Source organism: Anabrus simplex, chromosome 5 (genome assembly GCF_040414725.1).
Source record: "Anabrus simplex isolate iqAnaSimp1 chromosome 5, ASM4041472v1, whole genome shotgun sequence".
Taxonomy (NCBI): Eukaryota; Metazoa; Arthropoda; class Insecta; order Orthoptera; family Tettigoniidae; genus Anabrus; species Anabrus simplex.
The window spans coordinates 119,806,961-119,833,000 of NC_090269.1; the positions used below are offsets into that span (position 1 = coordinate 119,806,961).

General features: G+C 37.9%; 1 protein-coding gene across 1 annotated transcript in view; it reads left to right on the plus strand.

Annotated features, from left to right (window-relative positions):
* Nucleotides 1-21,568, plus strand: part of LOC136873837 (aldehyde dehydrogenase, dimeric NADP-preferring) — a 99,082-nt gene extending 77,514 nt beyond the window's left edge. The window contains exons 11-12 of the mRNA XM_067147106.2: nucleotides 3,373-3,529; nucleotides 19,915-21,568. Of these exons, the coding sequence (XP_067003207.1) occupies nucleotides 3,373-3,529; nucleotides 19,915-19,968 (211 nt within the window). The 3' untranslated portion in view covers nucleotides 19,969-21,568. The remainder of the gene's footprint in view (nucleotides 1-3,372; nucleotides 3,530-19,914) is intronic.
* The last annotated feature ends 4,472 nt before the right edge of the window (nucleotides 21,569-26,040 follow it).

Sequence of the window (26,040 nt, forward strand, 5' to 3'; positions counted from 1 at the left end):
GATTGAATCAAGAAGGACAAGCCCACGTACATGGCATTCGTAGATCTAGAAAAGGCATTCGATAATGTTGATTGGACCAAGCTATTTATGATTCTGAAGATGATAGGGATCAGATACCGAGAACAAAGAATTATCTACAATTTGTATAAAAATCAGTCTGCAGTGATAAGAATCGAGGGCTTTGAAAAAGAAGCAGCAATCCAGAAAGGAGTGAGGCAAGGCTGCAGTTTGTCCCCTCTCCTTTTCAATGTTTACATAGAACAGGCAGTAAAGTAAATCAAAGAGAAATTTGGAAAGGGAATCACAGTCCAAGGAGAGGAAATCAAAACCATGAGATTTGTCGATGATATTGTTATTTTATCTGAGACTGCAGAAGATCTCGAGAAGTTGCTGAATGGTATGGATGAAATCTTGGGTAAGGAGTACAAGATGAAAATAAATAAGTCCAAAACCAAAGTAATGGAGTGCAGTCGAATGAAGGCAGGTGATGTAGGAAATATTAGATTGGGAAATGAAGTCTTAAAGGAAGTAGATGAATATTGTTACTTGGGTAGTAAAATAACTAACGATGGCAGAAGTAAGGAGGACATAAAATGCAGACTACCACAAGCAAGGAAGAGCTTTCTTAAGAAAAGAAATTTGCTCACTTCAAACATTGATATCGGAATTAGAAAGATGTTTTTGAAGACTTTCGTGTGGAGCGTGGCATTGTATGGAAGTGAAACATGGACGATAACTAGCTCAGAAAGAAAGAGAATAGAAGCTTTTGAAATGTGGTGTTACAGAAGAATGCTGAAGGTGAGATGGATAGATCGAATCACGAATGAAGAGATACTGAATCGAATTGGTGAGAGGAGATCGATTTGGGTAAATTTTACAAGAAGAAGGGATAGAATGATAGGACACATCTTAAGACACCCAGGACTTGTTCAGTTGGTTTTTGAAGGAAGTGTAGGTGGTAAGAATGGTAGGGGCAGATTAGAGCAGATGTAGGATGCAATAGTTACGTAGAAATGAAAAGGTTAGCACAGGATAGGTTGGCATGGAAGGCTGCATCAAACCAGTCTATGGACTGATGACTCAAACAACAACATGTAAGATCTTAATTTATTCCACTAAAATATAAAGGTTTTCCAACATTCATTTAAATTTTAAAAAGCTAGATGTTTGGCTGCAAAAAATACCAAAATATGTTGTACAACTTGCATTAACTCACAGTTTTCCTTACATTTGCAGTTGTAGAAATTTTTCAGTAAGTTTTCTTTTCAGTTGATTTTTGTCAGTTGTTATTAAATTTATAGCCAAACAAAACAAAATTTTTGTACTGCACTTCTTGAGACACTGGTCACTAAAAATGGGTATTTCTACCCCCTAGCTTCTATGACGGCCTGTAAACACTTAGGCATATTGTTCAAAGTTGTTGGATGGCCCCTGCTAGGATGAGATCGCAGTTGCCCAGCATTGATGCTCTCATTTGTTTCAAGGTGTTAAACAGCTAGTTTTTTGTAAGATTTGAATGAAGATTGAAAAACCGAATACATTTCAGAATAAAAATCATTATTGTTCGTATTGAAGATACTGAATGTAGGATGCTAAATGGATGCTAATAGGTGACAAAATAAACCATTTAGCATCCTACATACATTTCAGAAGAATAAATTAAGCTTTTACATAAGAAACTAGTGTTGTACTTTTTTTTTTGCTGGTCTGTGTAGTTATCCTTATAGATTATAGCTTTTATTTACTTCAAAATGCAGTTCCTCAACGAGGTATTTGGTATTCTGTCTAAAGAGTAGGCTCTGTTTACATAATATACGAAGGTCGATCAAATATAAACAGGATTTTTGTTCCTGGACATCAACAGTTGGTAGGACTGGCCCCGCATTTCTGCTATCTTAGGGAGGACCGTTAGGAGTGGGGAGAGCGTGCTGTTAGATATTTGCCGCCGTTTTGTCACTAACGCTCACGATGTCAGAGCAGCAGGTGCACCCCTACACTGCGCTGCGCATAATTATAAAATTTCTTGCTCGTGAAGGAGTTAGAGCGGCAAAAATTTGCCAGAGATTGACTACACAGTTTAGTGATCAAACATTGTCAAGGATGTGTGTGTTTGCTTGGCATAAAAAATTCAAAGAAGGACAAGAACATGTGGAAAATCAGCAACACGATCACCGTCCTTGGATCAGCATTACAGACGAAAACATTTGTGTGGTTAAAGACATTATTGACAACTATCGACGGGTGACAGTATCAGAAATTGCAGAACAAGCCTGAATCAGTTATGGAAGATGTCAAGCAATCATCACAAATAACCTACAGTTCCATAAAGTGTGTTCCAGATGGGTCCCTCGCCTTTTGACCAAAAATCTGAAGTTGAGACATTTGGAGGTCTGTCAGAGGCTTACAGCAAGGTTTGCGGAAGAAGGTGATACATTTTGAATCGGATCGTCACCTGCGATGAAACATGGGTCCACTACTACACTCCCAAATCCAAACAAGCCAGTAAGAAGTGGCGGAGGAAAGGGGAGGCAGCACCAGTGAAAGCCAAGACTCGACTGTCAGCTGGCAAGTTTCTTGCAACCATTTTTTTTTTGATTGTCGAGGGATTTTGCTGATTGATTCTTTTGCATGATCGTCGCACAATCAATGCTGCTTACTATTGCGAGCTGTTGAACAAGGCGAGGGTTGCATACCGCTGCAAAAGACGAGACTAACCGATTTAACAGGTTATGCTCTTCCACGACAATGCGCGGCATCATACTGCAACTCGAACTGTCTCCAAGCTACAGGAAATGCATTTGTTTGGACTGCTTAAAGTGGCTCTAGGAGGGCAACGATTTGAAGATGACGAGAGTGTGGAAGACTTCGTGTGCAACTGGCTGGTGACACGACCCTATTCTTTTTATGATGAGGGCATCAAAAAGCTGCCCATATGCTGGGACAAATGCTTTTCCAAAGCAGGAAACTATGTGGAAAAGTAAATTGTAATTTCCTTGTGATTTTCAATAAATGAATTTCAATAAAAAATATAGTGCAAGTAAAAAATAAGCCCAAAAGCCTATACAGATCATGTGTAAATAAAATCCTGTTTATATTTGATCCCCATCGTATATATATATATATTTTTGTAGTAAAATATATTTTTCAACACAGAAGTTTAAATTGTCATAGATTAACTAAAAGAGACATGTATTCAAACATTTTAACTTACAGTGCTCTTTTCCTTTGTAACTACTGCATACTTTCGTCATCTTGGTTTTGTCTGTGATAAATGTTAGTAGCAGAATACTGAGCTTAAATTTTAGCAAAGGAATATTGTGCATTGTAAGGATACTTACTATTGCTCTTGATATTCATTTATTTTCCTTTCAGGAGCAGGTATCCTCCTTACACCGAGAAGAAGACTAATTTCCTTACCATGCTGCTACTAAAGAGAAAAGGGTTGGGTTTAAGTAGGACCTATCTTACTCATACCCTGATATTCACTCTTGGTATTCTTGCTACCTTGGGCTTCCGTACCTTCTTGAAGGTAAATTTTCTCTACAGTTACAAATAGCTATAAAATGTTAGGACTTGTACAAAAGTTAAACAGTGATAATGGAGTGCATAACCATAGCTCGCTACGATGTTCTTTAAGCCTTAGCATCATGCCTGCTCGCTTGTTATAGGTATAAGTTTCAGATTTCTCCATTTGGCGCTGATAGCTGACTCCTGAATATTAACTTCAGCATGTCGTGTCTTGAAGCAGCAACTTCACACGCAGAACTTCGCGGCTTAAGAGTTTGCATTTTATTTCAGTTTTTTGAACACTTCCGTTGTTGCTCAAATTATAGGCCATATATCAAAATTTGTAGTAAAAATGTACATACCTGCCAAATTTCCAGATTTTTGACAGTTTTTCCCACTCCCTATTATTCTATTATTTCTCCCGATTTTAGCTTATTTTTTGGTGAACTTCAAACATTTGCTTTCAAATCCTGCCATTTCAGCTTTGTACGCCAGTGGCCAGGAGTTCTTCGCTCACTGCCACTTTCAAATGAAATATGGACGTTTATTAATACCAGAAATGTGCGCGAATGTGCGATGTTTATTGAAACCTGTTATCGCGACGGGTATATCGATTGTCGATCTCTCGTTCTCGCGTGCTATGTTCAGTGTTCGTTCTCTAGTCTATTCTAGAGACTAGTCACTAGATTTGAAGTTTTTTAAAAAAAATAATTGTGACAGAATTTCAAAGATAGCAACTAGTGACTTATCTAGAGATTTTAGGAGCCATTTGGAGACAATTCTGGCGAATTTTAATTCATCACTGGATAAAAGTAGCATTGCGCTTCGCATGATCGCGCGGGCGTGTGATGCATTTGCTAAGTAATGGCATCTAAGTGCATGACTGATTCACACGTGTGAAGCGTGAGTTCATACAATTTTTGGAAGGTTTATCAGAGACCGTTCATCTCACTCACATTCTACCTATATATAATTTTTAGTCTTGTAGCCCCATATAGCAACAGTTGAGTTTTGAGACAATAAGTGTTATAATATATACCATAACACTTCTGTATTGCGCAAGACGTGTAGAATAAGCAGTTTTGACCAATTGTATCTCCTGATTTTTCCTGATTTTCATATCAAAATCTCCTGTTTTTTGGTTTTGTAAAGTTGGCAGGTATGAATATATTTCTCACTCAAAAAGTCGACGAGCTTCACTGTATTTGTAGCCTGAATGTTGTACAAACTTCTTATTGTGTTCCCGTTATATCTTTCTCTCCATCAAAAATGGTTCTTTCAAGCAACTGTAACTTTAGATTCTTAACAACCGAGTGAGTTAGGTGTGTGTTTTGTGTCACATAGCCGTGAGCTTGCATTTGGGAGACTGTGGGTTCGAGCCCCACTATCACCAGCCATAAGATGGTTTTCTGTGGTTTCCCATTTCCACACTAGGCAAATGCTGGGTTTGTACCTTAATTAAGGCCACGGTTGTTTCCTTCCCAGTGTTAGCCCTGTCCTTTCCCATCAATGCCATAAAACCTGTTTGTGTCAGAGGGACGTAAAACAAATAGTAACCCAAAAAAATAAAACTCAAGGATATGATATGGGTCACAGAGGTGCCAACTATTATGGATTATCCATAATTATTAAGGATTTCACCTCACGATTACGACATTACGGTCAAAGGGGATATTATTACGAAAAAGCGACAATATCCCCAAAAAATAATTTTCTACAGGGAAAAAAAAGGAAATCAGGAAAAATCAATCCTTTCGATCATTACTGCTCAACCCTCTTCGTTTCAGTGCTTGTGAGTTGGCAATGATACTTCAGTCGTCACTTCCGTTTGCTACCCATGAGCGTTGAAAATTCATTGTGATTGAAAGAGCTCTTCTCCATTATAAAACCTTAGGTAATATTGTATTTGCAGTATTAAGTGTATCCGATAGTAACTCTCCCACAGAAAGGGTTTTCGTTGTTGAAAGAAAAAATTGGACAGAATTCAGATGTACGTTGAGCACATCTACACTGGAAACTCTTATGGTTCAGAAGGCAGAAATTCCATCACAGAGGGAAGGATGCTTTAAGAAAATCCACACTGAAAAGCAGCTGCTGGGTGCAAAACAAGCTACAAAAATGTTTTATAACAGAACTAACTGGTAATGTGCAAATTTTGTTGGGTTATATGAAATACTTCAGAGTAGATTGCTGTTGGAAATGACAAAGGGGATATCATTATCAAGAAGGTAGGAGATACACTTTGGATTTGACTAAAAATTTTCCAGGTGGGCAGGGGGTGTGTGTAGGGGATTACTGAAAACTTACTTCAAATGTTGGCACCTCTGCTGTCGGAAAGGACAAAGGGGATGTCATTATCAGAAAGGTAGGAGATATACTTTGGATTTGACTCAAAATTTTCTGGTGGGGGAGATTACTGAAAACTCACTTCAAAGGTTGGCACCTCTGGGGTCATAGGATAAAACTAGCGGCTGACTTGAACTTTCTGCATGAGGTACTATGCTCTTCATTTGCTTGCCTGTAGAAAATTATTTCATCATAGCTACCTGTTCATTGGTCTTACGGTTATCAGTTACGACGTGAAGTACAAAGAAACCACATCCTTCAACTTCTTTGATGACATGCTTGGTCAAGGTGTGAAGTTAACCTGATAATTTTTTCATAATGAAATATGCTATAGGTAGTCTGTATTTAGTAACCAGATCACAAATTAGGAAGCACAATAATCTGTTCACTAAAACTGGTCAGTTTTTACTCAGTGATGTGCCTTCTTGAATGTCTACATCGGAAGCTGGAATTCTTTAGTGCCTGAATGTGGCTTGAATTGTCGTCTTATCCAAAAAATAAGTCAGTTTTAGCACCATACAGGAGCTGCTGTTTGATTGACATTTCATCAGTAACTAGACTGCATAATGATTTGGTCTTATTAAGATTTTCAGCTTCTGCCGTGAGCTTAGCTCTAATTAGAGGCATAACTCCTGTTTCAAGACAGGTATTTCCTACAAAACGAGACAGAGTTCTTTTTCTCGGCAGTTTAATGATATAGTCTCTTGTGAGTTTAATCCTTTGGCGAGCAATAATGCCATAGCATGCACTATTTCAATGAAATTTGTGACCCTCTTGCTGTTAATATTCTCAAATTCAGTATTTCATCCAATAAAAATGAATGGTTGGAATTTTTGCTACAGTCTTCCAAAAGTAAGAACTCAACAATTTTGTGGTACTCATTATCTTCAAAATACAGTAGAAGTTCGTTATAGCGAGAATTCATAAGGGCAAAAAATTTACTCGTTATAGCGGATTGTCGTTATATCCGATTGTTGTATAAAATTTGGAAAATCCCCCATGAACATTCAAATCGGTATGAAACGGCAATCACTTTGTTCAAAACTTGCGTTTTCGCAGATGATATCCACACTACGGCTTACTTGTTTATTTTTCGTAATCCAATACTACGTGAAAGTGTATGTTTAATTTCGTTCTGAAAAAAATATAGTACCGTATTTCTCCGAACCCAAGATGAACCCCACTTTTTCCTTCAAAAAATTTAAATAAGGCTCAAAAAGAACTTTGTAAAATCATACGAATGCCTTGTTGTACAGTAGGCCTGCGCATTTTTAGACTATTTTTAGACGCGAACATTTGATTTTCGTCATGCCGTATTTCTTTCTTTTTACGGCTGCACAATTATTCTTTATTTCCGCGGGTTTAAGGACCATTAACTTAACATTGGCATCATAAAACCGAAGAGAACCCGTTGAAAATTTGCCGGCAATACCTATTCCGAATTCTCCGAATCCAAGATGAACCCCACTTTTTCCTTCAAAAAATACGCATGTAGAGAAATAACCTCCTCGCAAAAAGTTACACGTAAACAGCATTTCCGAAATTTAACTAGATGCGAGAGGATATGAAATATCCTCTGAAATCAGTGATGTACTCTGCCATATCTTGAGGTGTATCACATTCTTACTTGTACTCTGCCATATCTTGAGGTGTATCACATTCCTACTTACTTCCGTACATAACATTAAAATTAAGATATCGTTTACTTCAGTCTTTATTTTTAATGACTTAACAACTGCTATCATCCACATTATTTACGCATCTACAATACGACGATCCATCAGGAAATTATTCTTGCTGTCTATAAAACTCTTACTTTTAGTCAGCGTCAGATATAACCGGCTACCGCTACAAGCACGTCTCGCTTGCCGGGTTCGGCCAAATTCAGCAGGTAGCGATGTATAGGCCTAATCGCGGACGTTGAAAGTCAACAAACAAGTTTATTGCGCCACGGTATGGAAATTCCGCCCTGGCGTTTTTCGTGCACATATATCACAATTTTAATCTTAGACTTTTTAAAGCATCCTTGCTGCGGACCACTGAATGCATTTTTTGTACAGTACGCATTTTTTTTAGCACTTTTGTCTTCACGCTAACGCCAAATATTGGCTTTAGTTAGGTCTATGCCGTATTTTCTTGCGGCTGCACAATTATTCTACATTTCCAAGTGTTTAATAACCATTAACTTAAAATTGGCATCATAATATCGACTAGAACCCGTTGAATATTTGCCGGCAATACCCTTTCCACGTATCTTTACAATACGACTAACCATCACGAAAATATTCCTGCTGTCTATAAAACTTAATTTTACTAAGCGTCAAGTACAATAGAAGCGTTATAACTCTGCCACTGAGTAGCCATTTCTTTTCTAAGAATTCGAAGGGTCGCATGTTTTGATGCCATTCTGCAGATTTGAGAAAAACACAGGCACTGTACAACCGGTTGTCGTGGCTAGCGATGCATAGTAAAGAGGCGGTCGTTTATTGTCAACGAGTTCTGTGCGCGTGTGAAAAGAAGCGTGGTTACCGCGGTAGTTGCCAGTGGTATCCATTAACTTTCTGTTAGGCCGCGAATGCAACAACCCTTGAGTTTTCGCATGGAATTCTGAGGGATAAAAAAGTCTTGGATTCGGAGAAATACGGTATCACTCCAGAGACTTCTGTGGCAAACACCTCAGCTTTCTTCTTCAACTGTGTCACCTAACCTAACCGTATGTATCACGAAAACGTGTTTGAAACGCATGTAGAGAAATAACCTCCTCGCAAAAAATTTACATGTAAATAGCATTCCCGAAATTTAACTAGACGCGAGAAGATATGAAATATTAATTGAAATCAGTGATGTACTCTGCCATATCTTGAGGTGTATCACATTCTTAACAGTAGTTATTTCCGTATATAACATTAAAATTAAGATATAATTTACTTCAATCTTTATTTTTAACGAGTCAACAACTGCTATCGGCCATGTTATTTACACAATTATTACGAAAACCTGTTATCCTCTTTTATTTCGAATTTTCTTTAGAGAACAGCAGTCGAAGGGTATTACTAATCAACTCCAACATTGCCTTTGAATGTCAACGAGAGAGCTCGCAAATGCACAAAGTGAAAAAACTATACCGTACCGAAGATGATCGATCGCATTTTGTTGCAGATGTTCCAGCTTTCTTATTCAAACAGCGTCACGTATCCTAACTTAACCATACTATACGTATGATGAAAACACACTTCAAGTGCCAGTAGAGAAATGATAACCTCGCTATAAATTTTCATAACAGCCTTTCCGTAATTTAACCAGACGCGACAAAATATAAACTAACCTCTGAAATCAATTAAGCACTCTGCCATATCTCAAGGTGTATTCCATTCTTACTTAATTGCAGTATTTAGCCTCAAAATTAAGTGGTTGTTTAGTCAGCCTTAATTTTTAACAAGTTAACAACCGTTATCGGACACGTTATTTACGCATTTATTACGTAAACGTGTTATTCTCTTTCATTTCGAATTTTATTTAGAGAACAGCAGTCGAAGGGTATTACTTATCAACTCCAACATCGCCTTCGAATGACGACGAGAGAACTTGCTAGTGCACATAGCGAAGACACGATGTGCCGAAAGTAATCGATCGCATGCAATATCATTGCTGGGCTGCATAAATATCGGTAACGGAAAAAATTGGGTGCGCTTAATTGCTCGTAATAACGGATGCGTCAGTGATATGGTTCTCGCTGTAACCGAAGGACGATACACAGTTTAATATAAGAATCTTGAAGGGACAGAAAAAAAGTCGTCGCTATGACAGAGTTCTCGTTATATGCCGTACTTGCTATATCGGACTTCTACTGTACTCACACTTTATAGCTGATTCCTCGCGCTTTCTTAAAATGTCTCTGAGCTTGTTATTGGCCTGCTACAGTTTACACCTTAAGGCACCATTTTCCCTTTGTAATTTCTGTGACATCAAAATGGAAGCTCCCCCGTCTGCACAGCAACTGAATTGAAGTTCGGTTGGTCATTCCCTTTTAGGATTGCTTCATCATTTAGTGAACAAGAAGTAGGCTTGTAATTATTCTTGGGCAGACTACGCTTTTGTTTTCCGTTTCTTGCCAGCACATTTGGTTTAGTTAATTCCCATCTTGGTGTTGCAGTCGCTTTTTGGGGTAAATAGTTTGGGAAAATACTTGGCACACTACCTGTTTTCTGAAAAATATTCACTAAAATCTAAAAATGACTTACACTTCATGTTAGGGTCAAACTTATCTCGTGAAAACACTTTTAGCCATTTACTTTTAAATTAGGACAAGCTGTGTTTTAGCATTATAAGTTGTTATTATTAAGATGATAGGTTCTTCAGCTGAAGATGTCCCACTAAAAGGGTCGAAACCGGTACTGACATATTAGCATGTTCTAAGTACTTCATAATATAATAAATGTATTGATTAGATGGAAAGTTCCTGTCTTTATATTTGCGATTACTTTCACCATTAATACAGACAATGAAGTTAATAGATTATAACATTTATAATATATGGTAGCCACTTTAAATACAGATACCTGCCAGAAAAACTTGTTCATTTTGGCATCAGACAGAGCTGCTGTTTGATAGACATTTCATTGAATGGTCTATTTAAAAAAAAAATTGTAATTATTTAGCTTACCTTCAAAAGTAGAGGGAATATAGATTTTAAAACAGAAAGTCTCAAGTCTCGACAATTCTGTTTTTCGAACGCACAATCGACTGCAGTAAACATCAAATACATTGGCGCACACTGTCAGGAGGGCACGGCTATCAGAGCTCCTTGCAACAAGAAACAGAACAAATCTCATTCGCTAGCTCTTATAAGATTTGGCAAACTGTTGAGGCTGAAAGGACATCACAGCGGGCTATGGAATACCTAAGTACTGTAATGATAACTTGCAGGCCTCATGGTTTGGAGATATGAGCCTGCTTACTCAGAGGACTTGGGTTTAACTCCTAGTCTGTTCAGGGATTTTTACCCAGATCTGAGGATTGGTTAAAAATCCACTACTTTCTGATGTTGGGATAGCGGACCCGGTCTAGAAAACCAAGAATAACGGCTGAGATGATTTGGTGTGCTAACATCGCACAACCTCATAATCTGCAGGACCACAGGCTGAGCAGCGGTCACCTAGTAGGCCAAGGCCTATCTGGGCTGTAATACCATTTTGTTTGTTCTTTTTGTTTGTTTATAATAAAAATAATAATAGTAATAATTGTATGGCCCCAGTTACCATGTAAGGGCATTTCAATTTGACACCTTTTGGGCTGCCAGTGTATCAAATTTGACATTCTGTTTTACTCTGTCAGAGTAAACCAAATCTCTGTTGGATGATCAATGACTGAGTTTTTGTAATTTTATCAGGTGAACACTAGGTGTGTCACCAGAGATCTTCTACATACCAACATCGTATAACATAAAGTATCGAATGGATTCTTTGCTACTCTTCAAAACTCTGACTAGGTCTGCCAGGTTTGAATGCACGATCTAGGAATCTGGAGGTTGACGCTACCACTGATCCACTGAATCCATTGGAATGTGTTTATAGTCAAACCATTGATGATTAGTGTGCTGTGGGTGTAACATCTCCGTCTATTTGTTTTGTGTGCCGTTTCTACAGTATCCATCTCTGATAAGCACTTTTGTGACATTCTAAAAGTTTTTCCTCCGATGGTTAGATGGCTCTGCCATCTGGTTATTAGCGCACTCTTGGAGTCAAAACCCATTACTTGTCATTGAGAATATTTATACTTTTATGTTGTTCATATTTACTTTTCAAAAGTTGTCAAATCTACTTCTATTCTATGTGCCTATCACTTGCTAGAATGTAAAATAATTCACCAATTATACCCGTTTGAGATTATCCAATCCGTACTCTGGATGTAAAACATTTAGAATATTCTGCCATCTGCCTATATAAGCAGTGAATATTTTGGTCTCCTGGTCTGATATTGTTGCGGTGATTGTGTGTGCGTCTTGACAGAGGATAGAGAGGGTCTCCCTCGGGAGATAGGAGGTGGGCCTGAGGAAATTTCAACTAACAGTGTATGGCAGAACAACATAACTGAATGTTTTATGCTGCGTGTGAAATATAGGGAAGATTTTAGCAGTTTTCATTAGAATGTAATAGTTAGGGTTTCCGTTCTGATTTCATTGTAATGTAGGCTCTTGTGGGCAGTCTTAAGACTTAAGGGAGCAAGAGTGGTTACCCTCGTAATTCTCCCCTTCTAATTTGAATTGGGTGATGGAAGATTTTCTTTACTTATCTAAATTTGACTTGCTGTTTAGGCTTTTATGTTCTCCAACTTAGTCACCCGGTAGCATGGGCTTAATCTCTGTTTCTTTGCTTTAAGCCCACTTGGGATTTTTTTGATAATCGTAAACTTTCGGGATTGCTTGATTTTCCGCCTCCTTTTGATTTTGTTATCGGCAAATTGTAATACTAGCTTTTCTCATGTTTTGTGGCCAAGTAGTATAGGCCTTATGGCTCCTTATGTGCTTTTTTATGAGGATGACCTTGCTATTAAGCAAACTATTAGGTACTGCTTTGAAATAACTGATTGGTCTTACTAAGGTGACCTCGAAAATTATTTCTATAGTCCACGATGGGGCAAATTTAGTAAACCCATGTTGTGTGTTTTACCGGATTGTGACCTGTGAATTGTAAATCTCCTTTGAGATGTGATCTCTTTTTCTGATACGAAACTTCTTAACTATTGAGGCTAGCCATCGTTTGAAATTTAACTTCAAGCCTTGCAAAACTGACTATGTTTGAAATGGGAGTTTCTTCCCCTACTGATTATGCCTTTTAAAGTCTACTGTGCTCACTCCTGTACTTGTTCTAGAGTTATCGAGCTCTTTTGTTGTGTATTTGGAGCTGAAGAGCTCTATATATGTCAAATTGTAATTTTCAAAATTGTAAATATTTACTGAGCACCAATGCTCTTCTGGTTATTGTTTAAGATTTCGGCTATCTCTTATATCTTGTTAACTTGTAGTTGTTGTGTTAAATCTTTTAAACCATGAGAAAAGATAGAAATACAATTTTCTCATATTTGTTAGTGTAACTTATACTCTGTTTTGTGCACTATCCATCTATTCACCCCACACATTTCCTTACTTCTGCTGATCAAGGAAAACTCTGGAACAGTTAGGATTGTTATAGGGTTTCCGTGACTCACAGAGGAATAAGAAGCGCCTGGGATGAATGGCTGGACAGGGGATTACTTAAGAGCAACTTAAACTGTAACAAATTTGGAAATTTTATTTCTTTCCTTTCTTAAAATTCAGAGAGAGAAATTTAATAGTATAGCAAAAATTAGTTGAAAATATTAACAACGACCTCGTCGGCTACAACAATGCCTTGAGAAGTTCTAAATCAGGTACGAAATAATTTGGGAGAAACTCCCAGTTGTTAAATTACATACAAAAGAGCATCATTGCTCCTGACAGGTACAATATTGTGAAAGGGCATAGTTGCTCCAAACAGGTGCAATTTATAGGGTCTCAGCTACAAGATACAAGAGGCTAGCCTCAATCAGGCAATCAGTTGCTTTTGACACTCTTAGTTACATATGGCAACCCGTAGAATGACCCCACTTCAAAGTGTCCATACACGGTTGAGATCTATTACAAGGTTGCACATTTAGTTTAAGTACTGTTCCCAAAGGGAACTGAAATGTAGACATATTTACTCTAAGAACTATAAGAAATAAACAGGGATAATTACTCATACTACGAGGCCTTAAGAATAAAAAAAAGAAAAGGTTACACACAACAGGCCATTAACAAAAGGCAAGGAGGCGAAATACCAGCACTCCTTAAAGAACATTCTGGAAGAGACGAGAACCTAAGTGGGCTTAAGGCCCAAGGACACAGAGGCTAATCCCATACTAAAAAGGGTGACTAAAGGAGGGGAATTTAAAAGCCGAGGCAAGATTTCCAAACTTTCTATTCTATGTGCCTATCACTTGCTAGAATGTAAAATAATTCACCAATTATACCCGTTTGAGATTATCCAATCCGTACTCTGGATGTAAAACATTTAGAATATTCTGCCATCTGCCTATATAAGCGGTGAATATTTTGGTCTCCTGGTCTGATATTGTTGCGGTGATTGTGATTTTGTCAGCCATCTCAAGAGCTGAAGGGAAGACAACTGACGGTCACCACTCGTGCTCCCTTACATTAAATATTTCCCCAGTAGGGAATAGAAATAAGAGTCCGAAGACTGCACAGGTGGCCCTACATTTCAACTCCAGAAAGAAAAGATTACGTGTTAGATATTAAGAAAATGGCTGAAACCTTCCCCTTGAACTACCTGCAGGCACGATTACATGTTTAGGTAAATTCTGTCATTACCTTGTGGCACTAAATCTTCTTCAAGCTGGCCACGTCCAGCCCCCTAGCCCTCCCTGGCCTCCATCAAGTCGCAAACTCAAGAACTGGAACAATTCAGGCAAGACGGCCCTGAAGTACCCTCCTTAAATAGTTCTGTAGAGGAATGTTCCAGACTAATTTAAAATATAATATGCTGATAGGCTGAATTTCCATACACACCTCCAGGTTTGATTGGCTTGAGAATGTATTTACAAGCATTTGATAGGCAGGTTACAATAGAGAAGGAACCAACTGAAGCGTTGACAACCTCGGTACATTAACAAAACAATCCTCAGAAGAAGAAAAAATGTTTCCAACTACCCAAAACAAAATTTCTTCAGCAATTAGTTTTTAGTCCACCAGATATTAAAAAATAGATGGCAGAGCCATCACACCATCAAAGTTTTTGAAAGGTTTTTAAATGTTCTTGTTCACGGACATAGATGGCCATAGAGAAGGTGTGCAGTTCAAGTAGCTGGGGAAGGCGTACCGCTGTTACAAGGATAACTGTTCTCCATTTCACATTAATGTATACTTAACTCTGTTTGAAATAATGATAAATTATTTCTGTCTCTCTCCCTTTCTTTCTCTATCTATCTAAATACAGGATACGTTTAAATTGAGCCCTTCCACTTCAACTGATTATTGATGAACCAATAACACTTTGATGATAAGCGACCGCCTAGCCAAAGTGCCAACGTTTCGCCCCAGAAACCAGGAATGAGTTAGCTGGAAAATATATATGTCCAATAACAGACCATTTGTATTGGTATTATAAATTTACTAATTTGGGACAAATATTTCAGGTTCCCTATGGGAATCAACATCTACATCATCTGATGGCCAGGCATTGGCACTGCCAGTGGCTCCAAGTAGCCTACACAGTGGTCTCCACACTATGCACTCGCCATGCGTTTTGGTAGGTGTGCTATTTACCAACTAATGAGCCCAACTTAGCACACTGGGGCGAAATGCTGGCAACCAGGAATGAGTTAGCTGGAAAATTTATAATGTCCAATAACAGCCCATTTATATTGGTATTATTAAAATGCCTTCATGTCAGAAAAAATTGTATCGTGTTTCCATATCCCTGTTGGATAGTTTTTATTTGTATATTCAGTAGTACGTTTTCTTACTTAACACATTCATTTTTGTTGTCCCCTGCAGAAACGTCTTAACGAGGTTTTACTGTATATAGGTTTGGGACTGTGGGACTGGTTTCGATCTGAGTTGGGATCATCATCAGCCTTGTAAGTCAACCTAGAAATGAAATTGGTGTAGTACATAATAAGATGTATTTACATTGTGATGTTTACTGTTCGCCAACTTTGAACATGCTAGCATATCCAAAATATAGTAATACAAAATACAATGTTGAACTATCAGTTATGTTTGGCTATTAAACATGGAATGAAAATACATTGGTAATGTGTACAATTAGGGATGCTATTTGACAGTTAGATATAGTTAAATGCTGTTACATTGTTTGTGGGTCCCTCCAACATATCATAGAACTTTGATTTTCCATTTCTGTCGAAACATGAAATGTAACACTTAAAACACTATAACATACGTGTGAAAAGATATTAATGACAGAAAGAAATATTTTGTTCTACAAGAACATCCTTAGTTTCCATCAAATTATTTTTAACCATGTGTACTATATTTTTAACGTTGTGTAAACTTGTCAGTGATTGTGAATGGGTGATATTATGAAGAAATTATAAGATTGTTGGATGTCCATTAGTGACATTTTAACCAGTTCTAGTTTCAAGTCTGGTATCTCTAGTGCCCAAACCGGAACTGATTTCAGGTTACTAGCCTCAATTGTTTCTACCAGTGTGTGAGATATTGTATGGAACGAAGATGTGCCAATGAAATTCAAGAAGGTTTTATACTTATCCTATCACAAACCTGTACTGACCTATGCTTCAGCAGCCTGGACGTTGACTAAGTGGAACTAAAGTAAGATACAAGCAGCTGAAATGAGGTTCTTGAGGAGCATACAGAGAAAGACAAGACGAGATAGAATACGAAGTGAGGAAATAAGGAGAAATGTGGGAGTGTGTAAACTTCAAGAAGAGATTGATATAGCAAAGCTAAAATTGTTTGGACACATGATGAGAATGCCAGGAGAGAGAATACCAAAGAGAACATTCGTGGATACAGAGACTGCAAAGAGGCCTAGAGGACGACCTAGAATGAGATGGAGGAGTTCTGTTTTGGACTGTATTGCATATAGAGGTGTCGATAGCAATAAAGTACTAGAAGAGGAGTGTTGGGAAGATCGAGTAAGGCGGAGGGCTTTGGTACACTCATCTACCCAGAAAGAATCTGGAAAAGAGAATGGATGAAGAAGAAGAAGAAGAGCCTCAATTGTGGCTTGTGTCTGTAGGGGAGGTAGGTGAAGGCAGAGTGGAGACAACTCTGTTCAGTGCAGAAAGAGATAGAGAGAAGTGGTACGTGGCTATAGTCTGTTTGTCTTTACGTGGATTAGAAAATGAATGCATGATAATGATTTGTGGAAGAAATTGACGTGCAGCAATGAATTGAAGTGTACCTGCAAAACAGAATTAAGTACAGATAGATACAGTGAAACCTCATTAGTGCGTTCCTCATTAACACGTTTTTCTGCTTAGCACGTCGTAATTTCAAAGTCTCGTCATATTAAATCTATATAAAAATAGCTCATTTATCGCGTCATGCATTTTCGTTATTACCGCATTGTATGGTCACATTTTTCCTAGCGCTGAAAATGTTATTTGTCATCCCTTGCGAAAGAAACGTGGTTTCCAACTGGGATAAGAGCTGTCGCCACACTGGCGTGATTACAGGAAAAGACCTTGAATTCCTAACTTCACAGGATAAGTCGCACCTTCGGGGAGTAAGCCGTTAACCTCAGGAATGTTCAGTTTTGCTTGCCGGTTAGATTGCTGAATAATAACACTAGCGAATATTGGTCATGTGATACGGTAGTCTATATTTGGATTAGGAACATAATTGTGTGAAGTTGACTAGGTGGTGCATATTTGCCTTGTGGTAGTCTAATTATGGATATGGAAAAAGTTGTAAAATTCCTTACTGGTGAAGACAAAATTAAAATCTGTCCGAAAGTGGACTGGCATCTCGTCTTAACGCGCGCACCTTCGAGTTTCAACTCGATCACTGGAGTTGCTTGACGTTTATTCAAAATGGCAGTCAAGTCATTTCCCCTCGGTCGTACATGGTCGGGTGTAACCTCCAATTCATAGTCTAAGAGTGTAACCAGAAACTAATGTTTAATAACCCATTGTTCCAAAATAAATGGCTTCTACTAATATTTGTTTTAAAACGAGTGTGATCTGCAATAATTATTTTATATTTTTATTGGCCCCTGTGCACACGTTTTCATATTTGTTTGATATTTTCACACCTTTCAGTAATTGTAATTTTCATAAGTCTCAGTGGAAAAGGTTTTCATATTTGTTCCCTCATGTTTTTCACCACTTTTAATACTTACTTCTCATCTTTAAAAATGGTAAATATAGTTTTCACTGTATCCGCGGATACACGACGTAAAATACCCTCATGTCGGAAAAAATCGTGTCTAGTGTTTCCATATTCCTGTTGGATAGATTTTAATCTGAAATTCTGGAGTACCTTTTCTCAATTAATATGTTCTTTTTTGGTGTCCCCTGCAGAAACGTCTTAATGAGGTTTTATTGTACACTCATGTTCATAAAAAACAGTACACCTTGAAAGACTAGAAATAGGAAGTTTATATTCACAGGACATGTTCATTAGTATGTTCTGCAGAAATGATTAGTAGTTTAGTAACCTAGGTTCAGCATGTATTCTGTTGCATAGTAGGTACTGGGTCCTGCATGGGCACTGATAATTTGTTCCATGCGTGATGGCATCGATGCATATAAAGCGCGAATGGCTTGAGGTATAGCATCCATACTGCATTCACCTGGTTCCACAGTTCATCTTTGATGGTTGGCATTGGGTCACAGTGCTGCACCCATCGTTTCACCATATCCCCCACATTTTCGATTGGCGACCAGTCCGGCGATCGGGCGGGCCAGGGCAACATTCCGATATCCTGTGCGGCAATATGTGGTCGCGCATTATCAAAGGCTATGGCTACGGGCTGCAGGATGTCAATCAAGTAGGTCAAATTGGTCACAGTGCCCTGGACACGCGCCAACTGTGATTTGTGTTTGTACCCAATAGCACCCCACACCATAAGGCCTCGAGTTGGCGCTGTATGTCTTGTGCGAATGCAGTCAATGTGATGCCTCTCCCTCTGTCTGCGGCAAACCAAAATGCGGCCATCATTTTCAAACAAACAGAACCTAGATTTGTCCGAAAACACTATCTGCTGCCATTCCTGTCCCCAGTGACGTCATTCCATACACTATTGCAGTGTAGAATGTTTATACACGTTAGTCAAAGGTAGGAAGAGATGTGGATGACGCGCCGGTAACCCAGACCGTAATAAATGGCGATGTACTGTCACTCCTTATAGTATACGATGTGTTACACTGTTGCGCAAGAACCGAGGAGGACACAGATCTGTCCTGCAATGCCATTGGGATGAGGTGTCTTATCTTCTCGGGTGGGATATGGTCTGGGTGGTGCGATCAGACCCATCTCATCATATTCTGCAGCCTTCTCTGGACCATTCTATACACACCTGTTGCACTGCCGACACACTTCGTCCCACACGAGCAGCAATTTCCCAGATGGATGCATCACGTTCTCTTGTGCCAATAATGCACCCTCTTTCAGACTCACTTATTTGATGGTACGGTTCTCCCATACGTCTGCAAGGCATCCTGCATGTCTGCTCAAGTTGCACTGATCCATCACCTTCAGTTTATAGTGACAGTGAGAGCCGCAGGCACATTTTACCAGTCGGTGGTTGTGCACCGAGATATTAATGTGGACCTTGAGCCTTAGGGCCAACACGGTTCATTTCTTCAGAACATACCAATGCACATGTCCTGTGAATATGAACTTCCTATCTCTAGTCTCTCAAGGTGTTCCGGTTTTTGTGAATGTGAGTGTATCTTTAAACCTCCAGGGATCTTCAATAACCAATATTTTAGATGTTTAGATAATCTCTAACTCAGAATACAAGACCATGTATCTTCCACTGAGAAGGCCGTGCGACCACATTATTCTCTGTTGACATCGCAGAAAATTATGCTGCATTGTAACAACTACAGAGATAGTAACTAACAATTAACTAGATTCCCAGTTGGAGGATATGTTTAAGAACAGCTTAACAACGCAGATATTAGAGGTCTGCTTGTTTACATAGGTACTAGCGAAAATACAAAGTTTAATATTTGGCGTGTAGTGTGATGCTCATGTGGCTGGACAAAATGAGAGTTACATGCGCCTATCAAAACTCAACCCTCAGAATGCTGTGGAGTGTTTGAAGTGGTGAAAATAATGCAAGAATGCAGATCCCACATAAGCATGAAAATGCAAGGAAGATAATGATTTCTATTTTCTTTGCCAAAAGTCAGATGTTCTAATATACAAATTTAAAACAGAGAGTTATTCCTATTTTGATTTATTGTTGTGATTTAGAACTACTGTATATAGTTGTAAATATATTTAAATCAGATATATCTGTTTACTATCTGTTTTTAATTCTGTTTCAGAGCGGGTACTTTAGGATTCTGACTGATTCTTGGAATTGGCCAAATACTTCATGATGACACTGGAAATGATCAGAAATTGTAGTTTTCAGTGAAAACTATAGTTTCCTCTTTTTTAAATAACAATATGTACACATCTTCAGATACAGAATATTGTGTTATGGTTTTATTATTGACATGTATACTTGTTATTGATTTGGAATTTTGTTTATTTTATAATTTTAGTTGTTGTTGTTGTTGTTTTTTGCATGGGGCTGGAATGATACCAAAGTTCAGAAAGAAAAGGATATTTACTGCACTTCAGTTTGTGTTGTTTTAGTTTTTTGCATAGAGACATTAAGTGACTATCATTACTAGGTAAGAATAAACATAATTGATACCTTGCTAGTTTTGAAATGACTTTTTGGCATAATTTTAATGTTACGTATGAACTCTCTGGATGAAGCTGTACGCATAAACTGGCTTCTGTGGTGGGGTCACGTGAGGCGAATGGAAGAGGATAGGTTACCTAGGAAAATAATGGACTCTGTTATAGAGGGTAAGAGGGATAGGGGGAGACCAAGACGACGATGCTTAGCCTCACTTTCAAACGGTTCAGAGATAAGAGATATAGAACTAAATGAGGCCACAGAACTAGTTACAAATAGAGGATTGTGTCAGCGATTAGTAAATTCACAGAGGCTTGAAGACTGAATGCTGAAAGGCATAAGTCTATAATGGAGATGTATGTATGTACGTATGTGTATATAATTTTTAGTTTAGTTAGTGAAATTTAACATTTGAAAATATGCCATTTACTTTCTTAAAATTCTCATCGCTAAACTTCAACCTCTTGGGGAAAGTACACCTTTTGCATTTGCCGAAAAGAGGCTCAGGGACACTTGAAAGAATACCTGTTTTTAACATATTGGAGGCAGCAGTATTTGAATGTGCTACTCTCCAGAAATCGCAGGATTTTTAATGGTTTTTGAAATTTTTTCAATGCTAGGTTAAGCCATGATTATAACAACTTTTGGATTATTTAGAAAGATCACACTTTCTTCTACACAAAAATACATTTTAAATATTATAGTACTGCAGCAATTTTTAAATATAAATTTATGAAGATAATAAGTTTTACAAACAAAAAAAAATTGACGCAGCTATGGATGCCAGTTCGGTTAATATTTCGAAATCTGCCTAATATTGTGGACATATCTACTGAAACACACTAATACAGTTTCTAACCTAATTGGTCAGTTTGCATCGGTATCCCCATTTACAACCAGGAATTTGCTTTCCCACTGTTCGTTGTTTGATGACAGGGTTGCATCGAGTTGCTGCAGGTACACGAGAAACACCCACATTTTTAGGAAGCATTATAAAGTAGTATTACAGAACCACTTCAGAAAGCGGTATAAAACTTTGTTACACTTCACACCAATTTGAAATTAGCCCATTATCTACATTTACTTGCCTGAAGCGCCAGAATCGTCATGTTTACTTAGTGTGTAATTATTATCCTCACCCTCATTTTCAGAACTCGTGTCTTCCATAAGAACATCCATTATGGATTCATTGTCGAAATTTCCTACACTTGAATTAGACATGCTAAATATTCACAAGAATTACACAAACAAGCCTGCCTCTCGAACACACTCTTCCTGTCCGCATGTACCGTACGGCTCATTTCACAGCTGAGAGTCATTGATGACGCAGCCCCAGGTTATGTAGGAACGTGGCTGTGTTATCAGCCTTGAAGAAAGAGCTCCCGACTTAAGTTCATAACTAGTACATTTTATGCTTATAGAAGCATTCAACAGTATCCTAGTGAAGTCACAGCTCGCTGAACCAGCAGCTACTATTTTTTAGCAACAGTGAAAACGTGCCCATGGATTCTCCGAGCTCCGTCAGCAGCAATGAAATAGTGCGTCCAGTTTCTACGAGTGGCGTCTCCAATGTGTTCATTTTAAGAACATCCCCAGTAGTTATGTATACTGGTGGATAAGTTTGATGTCACTGGATTTACTGAGCTGAGTGACTCAGGCGGTTGAGGCATTGGTCTTGGCTCAGTCCGGTGGTATTTGAAGGTGCTCAAATACGTTAGCCTCGTGTTGGCATATTTACTGGCACATAAAAGAACTCCTGCGTGACAAAATTCCAGCACCTTGGCATCTCTTAAAACATGAAAGTAGTTAGTGGGACGTAAATTAAATGACATTAACATTTAATGTACCTCATCCAGCAGTGGTGAAGCTACTGGTCATGGTTCTGCTGCAGTCTGACTGAAAAAGTTATCTTCATCATCACTTAATTTTTCCCCAATTCTGTTTCCATGCCATGTATTGGGTCAATGTATAAGTGCGTGCGATCCTTATATTTTATACTTTTTTTTTTTTTTTTTACTGTCACTGTCACACGCTGTAACTCACAATCACTCAGTGATGTATACACCTCCACTCTCTATTACCTTCTGCCAACGTTCAGGTAGCAGTTGATTTCCTAGCCTGTAGAAGTGTTTTGGTTTTGACTGGAAGAAATCTGTTAGCCATTGGTCAAGAGAAGCTTCGTCAGGAAACACTTGCCCCTGAATGTGGTTAGAAAGAGAGCGGAAAAGATGGAAATCTGAGGCGGCAAGGTCAGAGTAATATGGAGGATGAGGAAGAGGTTCTCAGCCAAGTTCGGCAATCACACCTTTGGTCAATTGTGCTGTATGCGGACGAGCATTATCATGGAGCAATAAGAGTGGTTGTCTTTGTCTTCTGTTGTCAATAGCAACTGCAAGCCGTCTTAGCTGGTCACTATACACAGCAGAGGTAATCGTTACATCTTTTTTGGAAGACACTCAACATGATTTTCTGTGGATGGGCACTATCCTGGGTACAGGGAGTCGCTTTTATTGATGGGCTGAGCCACTCTTTCCTCTTCATGTTGACATACAGGCACCATTTCTCGTCACCGGTGACAATGTTCGAAAAGAATGCTTCGTATCTATCGCAAGCCATCCGGTGCCAGGCAAACAATGATGAACAGATGTTTACTCGTTGATTTTTGTTACTGTCGCTTAGCACATATGGTACCTGTATACCCAATTTCTGTACCTTACCCATCAAATGCAAATGGCGTACAATAGTTGACTGACCACATTCAAAGACTTGCGCAATTTCCTGTGTTGTTTGATGAAGATTCTCATGAAGCAACTCATTCGAGCAATTTTCTTCAAACTCTGAAGGTCTTCCAGAACATGGATCATCAGACAAGTCAAACTGTCCTGTTCAAAAGCAGGAAAACCATTTATGTGCTGTTCTTCCAGCAATTGCTTCATTTCCATACACTTCACAAATTGTTCTCGCAGCTCCTGCTGCACTGGATCTTTGGTTAAACTCAAAGAATAAAATCTGTCTGAAATCTCACTTTTCTCAACTTGACATTCCATATCCGTTTGTCTGAAATATACACAAATAATATGTTCACAATCAAGAAAACCTGTGTTTTACAACACACAAACTCCAAACTCGGTTAAAACAACGGAATTACGATAAGCAATAAGCGTTGTTGCAAACCCAAAAGAATACCGCACGAACTTGTGCATCGACCCAATATATCGATTATTGAAATGTAACAATTACAATTTTATTTCAAGAAGTAAATTATGACTAAAAATTACATTTTGTAAAAAGTAATGATTACAAGTAAAAATTAATAAAAATGTATTAATTACAAGTAATATGATTACTCAATTACTTCTCAACTCTCCACCTAACATATTAGTGATGACCTCTTTCTTGCTTTTCCTAGCCCTAGACCAAGTTAATTACAAATACGCACACCAGTACAGGCACATGTACATAGGTTATTAGAAAAGACTTTATGCATCTCATATGTCATGCCACATAAAAATTTTCCCAGTGCACCAATGTGCTTTAATTTTAAACTGGATAAAGGTTGTTTGGAACAAAATATCATCTTGGAAATTGAAAAGGAGTAATTTTGTACATAATATTGATATAGTTTTTTATTTACTGCTGAAGTTTCATTGTTGCTCCCAAGCAAACTTGTTGTAAATATTTCTAATTTTTTCTTAGTATATTAATTAGACAGGATATACATAGAATCAGGTGCTATGCCTTCAGCTTGTCACTGTTGTTAATAAAATGTGTAGTAAATACTACGTAAATAATAAATGGTATTAACAACTATATGTTGTTCTTGATTTAACTTTTTAATGGCAACATGGCATCAGTTTCAGCATTCTCTTACTCCTGCACTAAGCAGCAAAATAGAGAATTTTGGGCTGGCAAAAGGATTCTATGCCTCTTCTTTTTACGGGTGGTCTCTGAACATCTTGCCAAAGATTATGTAGTTGCCAACATATATGATGTGGAAGCTTTGAATGTTCGCATCTTTAAAATAATTAATTATTTTGTCTGTGATCTAGAGAATGTGTGATGTATACTTGATCCTGCTAGACAGTATATATCTCTTATTAAGGAGTTTTAATGACCATATGTCCTCAGTTGTTTCCTTTAATACTACAGATTAGTTTTTTTTTTTTTTTTTTTTTTTTTTGATACTTGTCTGCATCAGCTAATCATGGCATTTTTAAGTCTAAATGTTTGGTATATAGTGGTTTTCATCTTTTCTTTGAAGCTACAGCATGCCCCTTACTGTACAATCCTGAATCATATAAAGACTGATGGGAAATGGGAGCAATATTTTACTTGTATTTACTGCACATACATTGTAAAGGGAGGCTGTTTGTTTTATTTAAACCTGTAGGGTGTGAATTACTAATACAAGTAATTGTTCCAGTGATTGTTAGTATACATTGTGTATATATAAACACATATTATTTGAATAGCCACATGAAAAATAAAACTGAATTTTTGTTATGTAATTTCATTTGGGGTATCATGATGCAAATGTATACATGTATATAAGTGAAACGTAGAAATAGAGAGAAATACTTCTTATATAATGCAACCCCATTGAGAGTTTAGAAATAGAGAGAAATACTACTTATATAATGCAACCCCATTGAGTTTTTTTTTCTCCTGTGTTCATCTTCTGCCACCTGTATAAATAATTTTTTCTCTCTTCTAATTTTTATTGTTGTTATTCCGCTCTTTCCTTATTCTAATCTTCCAAAATTAAGACAGTGTAGATTCTCCACCTCCTAAAACTGTGAAGCTGAAACAAGCTTGTAAGGGGGACTGAGAGATATAAGAAGGATTAGGATTAATAAGGAGAGAGCTCATCAGTTTAAAGATGACATTTTATTAAGGTATCCAGTTTATACATATTATGTATGTAGCATATGTTAATTGTAATAAATATGCATTTTATCCCAATTTACACGTTTCATTATTTAATTTCTTATAATCTTTTGACATTATCTCTGTATATTTCCATTACCTACTAATATTATTACTTCATATACAGTGCCTTTCCCGTACTATCTATTTATTTATCATTGCTTTACTGTTTACGAATGATTATTCATAGATCACTTTCATATCTCCAGAAATATGACTTATATCCTACTCCTCATGTCACTTAGGCTTTCAACATTCTATGTTTACAAGTGAACATCTCCAGCACAAATTATCGATCTCATTCAGGAAACGTACCATGAATACACATGTAGAGTCATTCATGGGGGCCATATATCTGAGCCTATATCTGTACTTTCAGGAATTTGTCAAGAGTGTATCCTGTCGCCAACTATGTTCTTGGTTGTGATTGATGCAGTAATGCGGAACGTGACTCGAAGTGTGAAACATGGTATCCAATGGGTTTTAGTCAGTAGGCTTGAAGATCTAGAATTTGCTGACAACTTGTTTCTCCTGTCTGAGGCACATGGGGAAATGCAAGCAAAGCTTGAAGATTTGGTAGAAGAAGGGAAAAAGGTGGGACTAATGATCAACTCAAAGAAGACCAAGGCCCTAAGGATTAACACCAACAAATTAGATCCATTTGTCTTCATTGGTGAATCTATTGAGGATGTGGATAGCTTCACTTACTTGGGCAGTGTAGTTGCCAAAGATGGGGGAGCTGCACAAAATGTCTCGCACCACATTCAAAAAGCAAATGGTGCCTTTGTTCGGCTATATCCAGTGTGGAAGAACAAGAGAATATCTATCAGGACCA